General features: G+C 33.0%; 2 protein-coding genes across 2 annotated transcripts; one reads left to right on the plus strand and one right to left on the minus strand.

Annotated features, from left to right (window-relative positions):
* Window positions 3,597–4,412, plus strand: LOC105164067 (E3 ubiquitin-protein ligase RHA1B-like). The gene has a single exon (XM_011082622.2). The coding sequence runs from the start codon at window positions 3,730–3,732 to the stop codon at window positions 4,237–4,239; it is 510 nt and encodes a 169-aa protein (XP_011080924.1). The 5' UTR covers window positions 3,597–3,729; the 3' UTR covers window positions 4,240–4,412.
* On the minus strand, window positions 8,212–12,085 carry LOC105164068. The gene is made up of 8 exons (XM_011082623.2): window positions 11,768–12,085; window positions 11,627–11,648; window positions 10,851–10,907; window positions 10,689–10,770; window positions 9,412–9,507; window positions 9,181–9,305; window positions 9,059–9,077; window positions 8,212–8,873 (listed from the first exon to the last, which is right to left on the minus strand). Exons 1-8 carry the CDS (start codon window positions 11,865–11,867, stop codon window positions 8,613–8,615), a joined length of 762 nt encoding a protein of 253 aa, XP_011080925.1. The 5' UTR covers window positions 11,868–12,085; the 3' UTR covers window positions 8,212–8,612.

Genomic DNA, 15,268 nt, shown 5'->3' on the forward strand with positions numbered 1-15,268 from the left:
TATTTTAGGAATAAGTCAGCAACTCCTTCCATCAAATATGTATAACTAATCAATAATCACTATTACATCAAAATAACATCTACTGTTAAAATAGAACAATAGACATAAATTGATAGAACTCGAACCTATGACTTCTTAATCATGAACTTCAATTTCATCAGTTAAATTGATCCTCATCAGCGAATCTATCTTAATTTAATGATCAGACATATTCCGACAGGTAGAGTTGGACGTAATTCGAGAGTTGGCTACACATTAGACAACTTTTGGTACCACAAATCAACCTTATAGCAGGCAAATTCTGATGCATTTACTGTAAATCTATTAATACAGTACAAATCTTGTTTTCTTGTGAATAAAACTATGTTAATAATACTTTTGACAGAGAGAAAAGGTTATAATTACACTGCCATTTGCAACTAATTAATTGAGTTTGACAACATAAACGACAATGGATTAATAAAATCTAATTGATTATTTTATCAAGACAACTACTGCTGTCAAATAAAATTTTACTTAGGTTCTGTCTGAATTGAAAATTTTAAAATTTAAATAACAAGTAAGATGTAGTAATACATAAATTTCAAGAGTCTGTAATTGTGACGGAATTGGAACGGATAACCAATAAATCCGTTGCTATGCAAATTCTAACAACTTTGTGACAAGAGCTTAAATTGCAATTGTTGTCAAGATATCGCTGCAAATCTGTCGCAAAACTGAAATTTCACTAGGACAAGGGCGTTAATTTGCAATTAGCGTTGCAAATGAATGTATCAATGAAACTGTCCGTCGCAAAATCCGTGGAAACAAATATATAAAGGTAGCTGGTAAGTAAGATATTTATAGGTTGTTAAATTAAAGGCATAATGAGATTGTTGAGAGAATAGAAAAATGGAATGCATGTGTGTGGTGATGGTGGGATAGATTGGATGATTAAGAGGACTGGAAGCCCACATGATGTGTGAGAGATTTTGAGTAAAAAAGACAAAGGAAGAAACAAGAGGAGGGAGCAAGGGTAGTGACTTATGAGACGGACCTCCGCTCCAAACTGTCGGGGCGGGCCCAACTCCACACCCCTCTGCCTCTGCCTCCATCTCCCCACCCCACTTTCCATGTTTTACCTGAAATCGAGCTTGATTAGATTTGAATCGATTTATATCATACTTACTTTGTGATTTATATATAATATATTTATGATGCAATTAATTGAGAAATAAAAAAGTTGTGATGAATCCATTTTATAAAATTGTCTAAACCCTACATGTAAATTAGGTGTAGGACAAAGTGTGCAAGGCCTACACAAAGGAGGAACAAAACAAAATACATATGTGTAGCACATACATATGGCTAGTTGAAAATTATTATTAAGATGAAGGGGTGGGACAGTGGTGTCTTTGGCTTATCAAGACATGAGAATTGAGGGTAGGGTGTGAAAGTACTTAGGCTCGCAAACGGCCACGAATTTCATTCATCAGCCATCCGCCCATGCTCCTTTCCCGACAATTACACTTTTTCATTTCACACCCCTTTCTTTTTTTATTTATATATTTATGTACTTGCTTTTATAGATTTTGATTTATTACAAACCCATAACTAAAATTTGGTTGGTTCCATGACAAGGTGAGGATACTCCTGTCTCAAAACTTGTTTGTTTCATTTGCTTCGATATATGTTCATTACATATATACCTGTATGTATGTATGTATTTATATTACTATAAGAAATATTGGGTTTCATTCAAGCAATTGAATTTGGAATTGGTAGAATGTTTGTATTATCCTGAAAGCCACTTTATTTTAGTAATTGATACTTTGGCAAATACATATCCAACGTACCACCCAAATACATATTTATTCAAACACGTAATGTTATGGATCGATGTAGTCCAAATCCAATAAAGAACATTACCATTTTAGCCCTTTGATTCAATTGTTTTAAACTGGAGTTTGATTCGATCCAAGTTGAAATGAGTGACATAAAAACTTCTGATTAAATAATTTTGTGCATTGAAAGGGATGATTGGTGGAAAGCAAAGAGTCCCACCTTTGATGCCCATAGTACATCCTCCCTATACTCGATCACTACTTTTTTTTTTTTTTTCTGTTTTGGTCCCTCTACTTCATCATTCTTCCTTCACAATCATTTCTCCACTCCCATAATTTCTTCCACTCTTCTCACTTCACCTATAATTTCTTATCAAAAAAATATAAATTCTATAATTATTATTATTATTATTAATGTGTGTGTTAGTGGAGGACATTTAGGTATCTTATGGAGATTAATTTATTTAATATTTATTATTACTTAAATGCATAATTAAATAGTAAAATTGGAGTTGCTTCTCACCAATGATGATGATGATGATGAAGGGTCCCACTATATGCCAATTATAAAATATAATATTTTATTTTTTATGTGGAAAAATAAAATAAAAAAGTAAATTAATGGTCAATTTTCAGAGACAAATGAATGGACCATTGAGAGTATTTGTTGTACAAGTGTGAAGAACCCTAAAGAAAACACTAAGAAGCTCATCAAATATTTGATGATAAAAAATAAAAGGTGGGAAATGTTCCTTTAAACCATATCATTTCTTTTAGCCATCTATGCATTATTATATTAATTCTCCTATTTTAAAATTCAATAACTGTTGGAGTTTTATAGATTCGAATTTCATCATGTCTAATTTATCTCATTTTATATAAATTTATTATAATTTAGTTTTTTTGCTATATTGATACACTGATTGATCCGATATATCGCTCAATTTATTGAAATGTAGATCTAATTATGTAATTACGGAATTACCGCTTCTATGCAGAAGAAAATTATTAGAAATAATTACACTTACACCTCCTAACCTATAATCTGTTTACATAAATTACCCCTAAATTTTGAATAATTTTATACATGTTCCCACAGAAACGTCAAAATTATTTACACAAATCACTCTTTTTTTTTTCTTTTTGGGGAAAAATTACATATATATACACCCTAAAAAAAATATCAACTCATTTACACAAACGACCCTTGCTTTTTTCAAAGAATTATACATATATACATTCCTAGAAAACCCCAACTGTCATTATAAAACTATCCTTACTTTCTGAATATCATGGATGATTTTTATAATTATGTAAAGAATATGAGTGATTTATATAAATAAATTATAGATCAGAAATGTAAATATAATTATCCAAAATTATTATTATCGACAGAGAAGAAAAGACAAAAATAATATCTAAATAATCTTCAAACCCAAACATTTAAATAAAATACAAACAGGAGAAGGGATTTGGTGAATTTTGGTCCCCCTAACTATAGTTCCTAAATGCTACTCATTTAATAAATCATTTAACTTTTTTAGTTCACAAACCAAATAAATTAATTGTCTTTATTACTTAGTAATTAAATAAAATTGCACACGTGTTGATTATTCGCACGCCCGAAATCGGTACGACACCGTTAATACGAACGTGACAGCTGAATACGCCCGCACTCCCACGTCCTCTCGTCGTAATTACCTCTTCAGGCCAGCCCCATTCTCGTCATTTTGTCTCACCCCACTTTCTCTATATAACAACTCCATTTCTCCCCCCTCTCTCCCCCGTTTCTCCATACCCTCGCTCGCTTTACACGCGGTACACGCACTAACAGCACCAGAAAACACCTTCGTTAGACCATCAGGAGCTCGAGCCGAGCTTAGTTTGTGCTAACAAGTGAGAGAAAATGGGGTTTCCAGTGGGGTACACTGACATGTTCTTCCCCAAATTGCTAGTCTACCTGTTGACAGTTCTGGGATTCGTCCGGAAGTTTGTGTATGCTCTGTTATCACTTCTGGGTCTGGGAGATTTCCTGGAGCCGGAGACGGTGTCGTACCAGTCCCGGGTGGAGTCCGGGTCGGAGCCCCGGTCAGTGTCGGCGGCGCTGATCCGGGAGCTGCTGCCCGTGGTGAAGTTCTCGGATTTGGCGGAGGATCTGGACCCACCGGAGAACTGCGCGGTGTGTCTGTACGAGTTCGGCCCCGACGACGAGATCCGACGGCTGGCGAATTGCAGGCACATATTCCACAGGAGCTGCCTCGACCGTTGGATGGACCACGATCAGAAGACTTGCCCGCTGTGCCGTACGCAGTTCATCCCGGAGGATATGCAGGAGTCCTTCAACGAGAGGCTCTGGGTGGCTTCCGGGATTTCCGATCTCTACGGCGACTACTCGCCGATTACTACTGGTTTGTAGTAATTTTTGTAGATTGAGGGTTTTTTCTTTTTTTCATTTCTTTTTGGAGAGGGAAGAGGTGGACGTTGTGATTGGTAATTACTTGCTATGTCAATGTAAATATTACAAGAAAAGAAAATTGGAGAATTGAATCCAAAGAAAGAAAAAATAAATTCCATTTATCTCTTTTTGTATTTTGTTGAAATGGTTGACCCAAAATTAGGTAAATTATTCCCCAAAAAGACCAAATTCTTGCTGATATTGCATCCATGCCAGTATTGTTTTCCATCTTATTTCTATACTATAATTTAATTTAATTATATTTTATATTTTAAATAATCACATGTAATCGATTTAATTACTAAGTACATGATCCATTACAAGTCGATTTCATTTTCTATTCCGCACAATATATACACATACTATGTGTATAAGGATAATATTATGTATTTTATTTTGAGAAAGATTTTACATATGTAACGTGTGAATATTAAATAAAATACAGGATAAAATAAACTTTGCAATAGAAAATTTGATCATTTATTTAATAAACATATTCCACCAAGTGTAGGGGAAAGCTTTGATTTGGACAAAGAAAAATTGTTGACTGAATTAGGTTTCTTCAATTAAAATATTATATAATAACAAATATTATAATTATGTCATTTTGTTTTTTGAAATAAATTAATATTTAGTGATTGTTGTGGTTTAGTGAGACAAATGAATATATATATATATATATATAGTGAAATAATTGGATGTAATTTTGAAGAATAAAGAAATGAGATAGTGTAGTGTTGTAGAAGGTAAAGAAGGGATCTTCTTGTACTATATGGCTCAAATACTCTTTTTTAATTTTGTTAAAAGATGTAGATTTGCTCCTAAGTTATGCCATTCACCCAAAAAACTATTATTACATCATTATATTTTAATATTAAATTAGGCTATGATAATAAATGATTTGAGGTGGAGTCAAATGCATTATTGTTTCAATTACTATGGAATTTAAACATTTTGTATTTGATTTTATTTGGTTATCAATCTAATCGAGCTTTAATTGAGTCAAACACAAATTTTGTTTGAGTAATTTAATACTTTTTAGTATATTTTTGGGTGAATTACAACCACTCACCTTGAGATTTGATGTAATTATAAATATATCCTTATTGTTTGAAAAATTACAAATACATCCCTTGATTTTAACCTCCATCTAACAACGAGGTCATTCCGTTATTTTTGTGGTGAACTGACCAAAATGCCCTTTTGAATTATAAATATTTGTATGAACTAATATTCTCTATAGATTATTCATTTTTCCCACCCTCAAAATTTTTCAAATAATTTTTTATTTTTTAAAAAAATTCAGCAAGGGTAAGATAGTAATGTCCGCTCCACTGTCTATAGGTTACATATTTATTTTCATGTTAAGGGGTATTTGTAATTTTTTAAATAACTAGAAGGTATTTATTATTATGCCAAACCTCAGGGAGGTAGTTCTAATTTCTCCTATAGTTTATTGTGTTTGTACTAATCGAATGGAGCTCGCTAGTTTACGGAACATTTTGTGTTTTTCCAAATTTGATTTGTTAAGTCTCACAAATGCAGTTAGTTTAGAAAAGAAAGGGGGGGAAATGCAAACAACCCCCTTGTGATATTACAAATAAGCAAATTATTCCCTTATGAAAAAACAAATAAGAATTTATCTCCCTGTATTTTTTAAAATACAACAAAATACCCCCTTATGATTTTTAAAATGAAGCAATCTACCTTCCTATATAAGGAGGTAAATTACTTCATTTTAAAAAGTATAAATGGGTAAATTGCTATATTTTTTTCATAAAGGGATAATGTATTCATTTTCACTATCATATGAGGATAAATTGCTATTCACCCAAAAGAAAGGATGTGGAGCTTATGAATTGGGCAAAATGAATAATAGCGGTTGAGACGGATCTTGTCTTCCTCTTCAAACATTCTGTGCTTTTTGGTATATCATCATAAGCCCTACTGCACAATTTTCACATTTATATCAGTACTACAGTACTTCTCTTGACTGATGCACCAAACACCAATCCCCCCCTCCCCAATTTTCACATTTATTGAGATTTTGAATGAGGGTCATAATGTATAATAGTCTCCCAAAATTGTCAAAAAGGGCATCAAACATGAGACTGACATTAAGGCTATCATCTATCTAAACATGTCCTAAATCTTGAATTTTCCTTTGCCATCAACGTATTTGCTACCAAATTACTTAATTATCAAAATTGATTTTAATAAATTTCACATTTCGATGAGATTGTGACGATGAAAACATCCTTTATTAAGCAGTTACAATTCAAACCAAACATTTCATAGCACTAGACGACTTGTATGGTCATGACTGACGAGGATCGCCATGTATTTTTTGGGCTTTTCGAGTTTTAATTCTTTTATTTTTAATTTTTGAAAAAAATAATGAAATGGGTAAGATGTTGATGTAAGGAAGGGAGTGATAATAGGGTTTCTACCAACAAATACAGCTGTAATGAGGAGAATGTGTTGAGTGTAACTGAAGTTGGACAATGAGAGATGGATCAGACAATGGTTACATAGAGCTAAGGTTTTGGGTGGGGAATTAGTTGTAATGTCTTTTCTCCACTCTATTACCTCCTTTTATATATGCCTTAATAAGGAAATAATATTTTTTTTCTCCTAATTTAGATCAATCCAGATTTTATTTTATTAATTATAGAATTCTCACTTTTAATTTGATAATTTATAAAAAAAAATATTTTTGGTTTCATGGCAATATTTTAATAGAAAATGCCATGTGTTTAGCACGCGATTGTTAGAATCTTTACACTTTTGGTCACATTACTTTTAAAAAATAGCACTTTTGATCTCATGCACTTAATGACCACGTGGTCTTTTTTCAAAATACTTAATGGAACGTGTCATGAAACCAAAAGCAGTATTTTTCAAAAATTACGAGACCAATCAGTGATAACTTAAAATGCATGAATCCAAATACAACCTAAACAAATTATGTGTTGAAAAAAGCAAGTGTTGAACAAGAGAATAAGGTTTGTCATGTGGAGAGAAGATGGCGTCTACGTTTTGTGAAGGTTGAGAACTGAGTGATAACTAACACGATTTTATTCCAATCATTTCATGTCCGTTGCGGATACAAAGCCAAGAGAAAAGAATCAAATTAAATAAAACACGAGTATGGTAGAGGTTGCGTAGTTGGACAAAAGCGATTCCTGTTCAATGACCTTTGGAATCTTCTTTCAGGTTTCCCTCATGTCGTGCTCCTATTTTATATTAATTGGAGTCGTCGAAATAAAGTTGTTAATTCAAGTGTTGGTGTCCTAACTTTGATGAAAGCGTGTGTGGTTTTAAAATGCCGATTTTGGTGATAGTGCCGCCGGATTAAGACTCTTAATTCTGGCATTTTAATGCTGTTTGAATCAACTTATAAATTGTTCGACGCGTCTTAATAAGATGTTAGTATTTGGTAAGGTTTTCAAAAAATGAGCATATAAGATCTAAAAATCAGATATTCATAACTTTTTAATTCATCTAGAAAAAATAAAAAGTATTCAACTTAATTTTATGATTTATTTGACCTGCAATAAATCAATTAGAGATAAATATAAATTTTCATCTATTCTTTTTATTGATATAAGCAAATTCCATGAATTTTAATTATCAAATAAATCTATTTATTGGATGAAAACAAACATTAAAAATATTAAATGCAATCTCCCGAATCACACAAAATTACACATAATATTAGGAGAGAGCAGTGAACCAATAATCTTTTTCATAATTTTTCCTAGAACTACAACTCATGTTAAAGACTAAGAATTCAGTAGAAAGAAAATCTTATTCGATGATAAAGTGTGAAATAAAAATCTAACCCGTATATTTATAAGCATAAAAACCCAAAAATCCAAGCCTAGTAAAAGAGTTAAATTAGAAACAAATCCTAATTATAAACATCTGAAATTAAAAAATAAATTTAATAAATAGAGTATCATCCCCAGTGATAAACAAATGCGTCAATAGAGAGCAAGTCTAACAGAATATAGAAAAAAATGTTGAGATAGTATATGGGTTGGAACCACCTGCAACCTCAGTGGTTCGGAGATTGAATGCGGCCTCACATAAAAGATAAAATGGTATGACACAGTGACTCACGCTGTATCTTAAGGATAAGGTCAAACATTTTGTACCAAACAATTGTAGTCTGTAATAAACAACCAGATTTTCACAAACATGCACATTCCATCATACCCTCATCATGTACTCGAACCTCTGTTGAAATGCAGCAGAAACTATCCACGGGAACACAACTAAGCAAACTCCGTCCTGAATTTGTTGTGCCAATGCATCATAGGCTGGATAGATCACCTCTGATAGCCAGCAGGGGGATACCCAGCAGGAGGATAGCCAGCAGGTGGAGGATAGCCAGCACCCTGAGGAGGATAATTTGGCTGCCCATACGCAGGAGGATAAGTTGGCTGGCCACCGTATGCAGGAGGAGGATATCCAACAGTAGGGGGGTATGGCTGATCGAGGCGCGACATTTGCTGCACAGCTGGCACTGCCATCGCGGGCTGTGGGCCAAACTTACCATCTCGCTTGTCCATTTCAATCTTGTGTTGTGTCTACCATTCAGAAAAACGAAACAGCATTCTTATAGTAGAAACAACATGCAGCTAATAAAACTAGTACATGATAGGCATGCCAATGATGCTAGAGGTACAGATCCTCTACATGGTTTTCCTTACAGAAAAAAACCAATGGTTTGTTTACAGTATTAAAAGTAACCATGTCACTCAGGATTGTTTACCTGCATACAAGCGCACACCCTGCAGAACCAAAATATATAATGTGTTAGTAGATATTCTTGTACCTCAGCAAATCTCAATAAAGCAATAATAAACTAGATGAGGTAAAAGAGAAGGTCCTTACGAGCAATATACCAAATCAGACAAGCACGAAAGAATCTGAGAAGCCTCTGAAATTTCATCACTTCCAACAATCATAGCAACAATCGAAAAAATGCAAGCAATTTGTTGGAGACAGAACATGAAACCCTAGACACAAGGAATTATTGTCAACCTTGATAGAGCCACATAAGAACAATCAGTAAACTATTCAGGGGGTGTGGACAGAGAAAAGGGATTGGCGCTGAGAAATTACGATAATGCAATTATCACACTGCGTTGTCTGTATGTTGAATTCATCTTGCAGCATGAACCGCGTCGAAGCTACAGAATTTGCAAAGCATAGGAAAACCTGAAATTGCAATTTGATTTTTTAGGACAATCTGCAGTGATCAGCACAGGAGAAATACATAACATATATATATAAAGAAACAAACAAATTTTCTATGCACTACTACACATAATGGGAAAAGGGGCTTAACAAAGTCCTAAAATTACTGTCTTAAATTTCACATTAAAGCCTGAAGCAAGGACTTCTAATATTTTTGAGTTTTAGGATCAGAAAGTGACCAGCGATTTTGAATTAATTAAAGCAAGACCTATACAGCACATTCAGAAATAAAATGTATTTGAATTATTTAAAAAAAAAAAGGTTTTGGAGTAAGGAGAGGGAAGACTATAAAGTTGGCTGCACTCATGCCCATTTTAACTCAAGTTTTTTGTCAGGAAAAGCGTTTCCCCTGCATCCTTATAATGAAACACAAGGTAACCATTTTGCAATGTGCACTAGACAGGGAAAAGAAGAACTTCTTCGATTAGAAGATTATTAGCTTTACAAACTTTGATCCTCCCCTCTCTAATAACAATTCTCAAATATGAAATATGGAACTGTATTTTCGTCCAAAAAGTAAATATGGAAATATCAACTCCGGCATGAGAAGCTAGATCTTTTTACAATGTCACAATGGCATGCTGGAGTAATTTCAAGGTGGAAGATTGCAATGATTTCCCTATACATCATACGGAAAATGTCCTCAAGACGATCATAAAGGTACAAAATCTATCTCAGCATAGGAGATGTCAATATCATTCTGGTTGATAATAATGTCCAGGCTGCTGAAGTTGAAACAACCAGAGACCTCAAGTGTTTAGTGAAGGGAACATTTTATCTTGTGTCCAGGGCAAGTAAACAATGTCATTTGATTCACAGCTCAGGCTGGTTCAGACACTTGAAGAAAAAAATTGCAAATCAGTGGACATGATTTGGCCAAATGGCAAGGTAAAGGACTAAAACCTGCCGTTCCTTCAGGAAATAAATTCTAGTCTTCCTAAATGACATTAGGAACTCAACAAAAAAAACAACCCTAAGAATGTCTGGAAGTAATGTATTCCTTACTCAAATTCCAAGAGGAAAAAGTTCAAAAAGAATGTCAAATAACCAATCTACAAAAGAAGCTTCTCGTTAAGTGCATTATCCTAGAAGTTTTAATAAAAATATGAATTCTAAAAAATTAACAAAGTAACCTCTATTACCTCAGTTGCAAGGCAAAATTCAGGACAGCGACTTTCACCACACCGACCACTGCAAGGCATATATCCAGCACAGCAGACATACCTGTCACAAGCGACAGAAAACAATTATGATCCAAGAAGCAGGTCTCATCCCAACCTAGAAGGTGAGAGGACTTAAATTACCTGGACATGTCATTGTAAAGCGCTCTTTTGCGAAGCATATATGAGACACAGGGTCCACTGTAATTCGAAAGCTCAAAGGAATTACAATTTCATATATAATTTTCAACAAACCAATTTTTCAAATTTGCCTAGCATGCACAATAATAAAGAAAGACAAAGCTGCTTCCGGAGATTGATCCAAAATACATGCACAACCTCACATTTCGCTTTCATTGAGGTTTCCATTTCTTGAAAGAAAGCAAAAGAAATCATCTAGTCCCTCGGCCACAAGTCTCCATACAATCCATTTCAGTTTCCAAAAGAAAATCCTCATGAAATCAAGAAATCCTAAAAGCTCACTACTCATTCATTCATCATCAATGTGGATAACTCAATTCTGGCCCGTTAAATTTACAAAAACTTGAAGTCATTTCTGAAAGCAATTTACTGGAACATTGGGATCATAAGAAAAAAAACACAGCAATTCAACTCAACCGTGTTCAATTAAATCAAAAATGACAATAAAACAGTCAATGAAGTACAAATACATGAACTATAACTACATTACTCGAAGTCAACCCTAGTCATTGTAGTCCCAAAGCCAAGTGAACTACCTGGCCCTAAAAAAACCTAAACTGAAAATAAACAAATCAATTAAAAAAAACAGATCTAAGAAGCATATAGAAGTAGCCGAAAACCCAAACCTCAGCTCGGATCGCAACTTCAGAGTAACACATAAACAATCAGCAAAAAGAAATAAAACTAAAAAAGAGGAAAATCACAACTCCTTTTCTTACCACCAAAGCGCCAAGCAACAATCTGCATAAAACCAGAAACAAAAATCAACGAACAACCAAATCCAGACCACGACAAACACATGTAAAAAATTGAGCCGTATTTGTAGGCGTGCAGACACAGATTACACAAGTATAACATACAGGGAGGATCCTGTTGAATGGTGCGCATGAGATCGGTGTGCCACAGGTTTCGGTAATTCTGGCGCAGCTGCATCTTGTCCAAGTACGCCTGCGACCCCATTTCGGCTTCTTCTCCTTTCGAAAATGAAAATTCTTCTCCTAGATTCTGATTTCTTTGGAGTGACGAAGGAACCCAAGCAGCGCTTTGTTCCGCGAGAATACAAAAGGTTGAATTTGAAAAGACGATGGAATTATAGACTGTAGAGTGAGGAGGGAGAGAGAGAGAGAGAGAGAGAGCTGGCGAGGTGGGGGTATCCTCTGCGCGAAGAAAGCGTGGAAGACTTTTCTCCGCTTTCTTTTCTACAAAAAACATCTTCACTAGTAACGTGCTTTGACGCTTTCACAATTACCAGATGAAACGAAAATTAATGATTTATTTAAATAATTTTATCAGCTCAAAAACTTCGTAAAATATTTTCAATTTCAAAAATAAAATTTATAATACTTTATAAGATATTTAAAATTTTAATCTGATTGTAATAATTGAAATTAAGTTTGAGTGAAGAGGGAAAAAAGGATGACACAAAATTATGTTACCCTAGTTGTTGTGGCTCGTGCCAAATTGCACAGCTACGGCGTGAGTTGTACGATACCCTCCAATGACTTACATATGTGTATATATATATATATATATGGGCAATTTATGAGAATATTTTTTAAAATTTGACATAATTATAAATACCTCTTATTATTTGAAAAATTATCAATACCCACTTGATTTTAATGATTGTCTAACAATTAGTCCAATTCGTTATACTTTCATATATTTTATGGTGCATTTACCAAAATGCCCTTATGAAGTAAGATTTATCATTTTATTTATTTTTTATGGATTAAGTGATTTTTTTTTGTAATTTTTAAAATTTTTTCATTCATCCTATCCAATTTTTTTATTGATTTTTATTTTTCTAAAAAATTTACAATAAGGGCAAAGTTGACAATTTCATACCTCCATTCAATAATTATATAATTTCATCAAACATCATGAGGGTATTTTTGTAATTTTTCAAACAACGAGGGGATATTCGTAATTATGTGAAATCTCAAGAAAGGTCGTTGTAATTTACCTTATACATATCATGTATAAAAATATTAAAAGATAATTGCAGTGTCCTTCCTTAAAATTTTATGTAATTATAGGTAAATCTTCTCTAATTTGAAAAAATTATAATATTTATTTATGTCTAACAAATAAGTCATTTCATTAATCAAAGTCCACTAAATTTATAATTATAAAAAATTGACTTATTAGCCACTTGTTGCAAACTGAATAAATCTTTACCTTAAACCAAAATACTCTTATAAAGGTGACCAAAAAACATCTATTAGTCTGAAGTGATTCGTCTGACCTATAATAGATCAATAATAAGTCATTCAGCATAAACATAGATTTTTACCGTACTTTTTTGCTAACGTTATCAAATTCGGTGCAGTTTGATTAACGAATGAGTTTGTTTATTAGAAAGAAACAAACGTTGGAATACTAAATATAAATTTTCAAATTATAGGGAGTATGCGTATAATTACACCAAATTTAAAAAAAAAACATTGTAATTTTTTTCAAATATTAAATAATATAAAATCTTGCTATAGATATATAATATAGGTCTTATTATTGACACGATATGATGCTGATATTTTATATTCAATTTATAAAAAAAAATATTTGAAAAGAATGATACAATATATTCATCATCTTTCTCAAATACGTATTGGTATTGCAGATAAAAAGTCCTCTGTGCTTTATCATAAATGCAATTTTTCCAAGGAAAAGTTGTAGTGTTGATATGAATTTTAGAGGATGAAACGTAATTTCTATATTTCACTAATCATATTGATTGGCCAAAATGAAACGTAAATCACACAAATAGAGAGTTAAACTAACAAAGAAGGATTATCACATATTTGGATTATGATAAAAGCTAGACATAGGGATGACAATTGGGGCAGGTAAAGTGGGGGTCCTGCTCTTCATCTCAATTCGGGGTGGCTATTCAACCCCAATCTTTCAAAATCTGCGTCGGATCTGTTTCTTAATGGGGTGAGTTTGCGTCTAAAAATAGAAGGCGAGGTTTGAAAATTGAGACTCACTCGGATTTCAGGAAGGTAGTTTGTCTTGAAAATTGAGATCCGATTAGGACAGAACTCTCTCTCTCTCTCTCTCTATTTCTTTGTCACTCTGCCCTCGCTCACCTAGCCTCGCATCGTCCTCGTGTCTTCTCCCTTCACCTCGTCTCTTCTTGTCGTCTCCCAGCCTTGCCTCTTCTCACGGCCTAGCCTAGCGTGGTTGTCGCGCCTCGTTGTTGTTGCCTCTATCTTCTTTCTTTTTAAAAAAAATAAAAAAGAATATAGGCCTATCAGGTTAGATTTACCCCAACGAATTTTGTAGTGGGGCGGATCTCAAGTCCATCCTAAATTTGGCGTCGGGTCCACCCATACCCGTCCCATTGCCACTTCTAATCCCAACCCCAATAAATTGGCTTCAAATCTAAGCAGTTAAATCCAAATTTGATGATAGATATTAATTTTTTAGACATGATCAGATAAATTTATATAATTATATTAATTGATTAAGAAAATTCAAGTCTAGCGCATTACACCTAATAAATTCAAATAAAGGATAGGATTTCGAATAGAATTGTTATAGGATAGAAAAGATATATATATATATATATTAAACATAATAGTCAAAAGATAAGCTACAGAAAATTTTATAAATTATATTAGCAACACACCATTGATTCTTGATTCTAGTTTCTTTAGTCCAAAGTCCATAATGGGTTCATATGTGGGCTTTAGGTCCAAAACTAAATCTTGATCCAATCTCAAATTCCTCCAAATTTCCAACTTTGTGACCTCTTTTTCCCATTCTAGTATGTTTGCAGTAGCTTTTATTTTCTTAATAAATATAAATTATAAATAAATAATAATAAAAGTTGAGAGTGTTTGAAAATAATAAATTAAAATTAAAATATTTGAAAAAATAACTTAATATTCGGAATTATTTCAATAAGCTGCAAAAGTTCGTAGGGAGCTGCTTATAGCTTTCAACTTAAATAAACTCGCAGTTTAAAAGTAGAAGCTGTAAAATAGAAATACTCTTTTCAACTATTTTAATAATAAGCTGATAAGTGTTTATTTTTAACATTTGCAAACACCCTCTAGTTGCGTCTAAAAAGAAGTTCTCATTACTAACGAGGTTATGACCTAATAGTTAATGTTGGGATCTCGTAATTACATAAATATGAGATTATTGAGTCTGAGTTTCGTTCATGGTATTTAACTGATTTTATTTTAGTTTATAATACTTTATATTATCGTTTTTATAAGGGAAAAAAAAAAGGAAAAAGAAAAGGAGTTGTGTTATTCTATTCAATTTAATTATGTAATTTTTACACAAACTTTTATTATTAAATAGATTATTTCCAAGTAAAATTAACTTTATTGCATTTTTGTAAAAGC

The sequence above is a fragment of the Sesamum indicum genome, linkage group LG6, assembly GCF_000512975.1.
Source record: "Sesamum indicum cultivar Zhongzhi No. 13 linkage group LG6, S_indicum_v1.0, whole genome shotgun sequence".
Classification (NCBI taxonomy): domain Eukaryota; kingdom Viridiplantae; phylum Streptophyta; class Magnoliopsida; order Lamiales; family Pedaliaceae; genus Sesamum; species Sesamum indicum.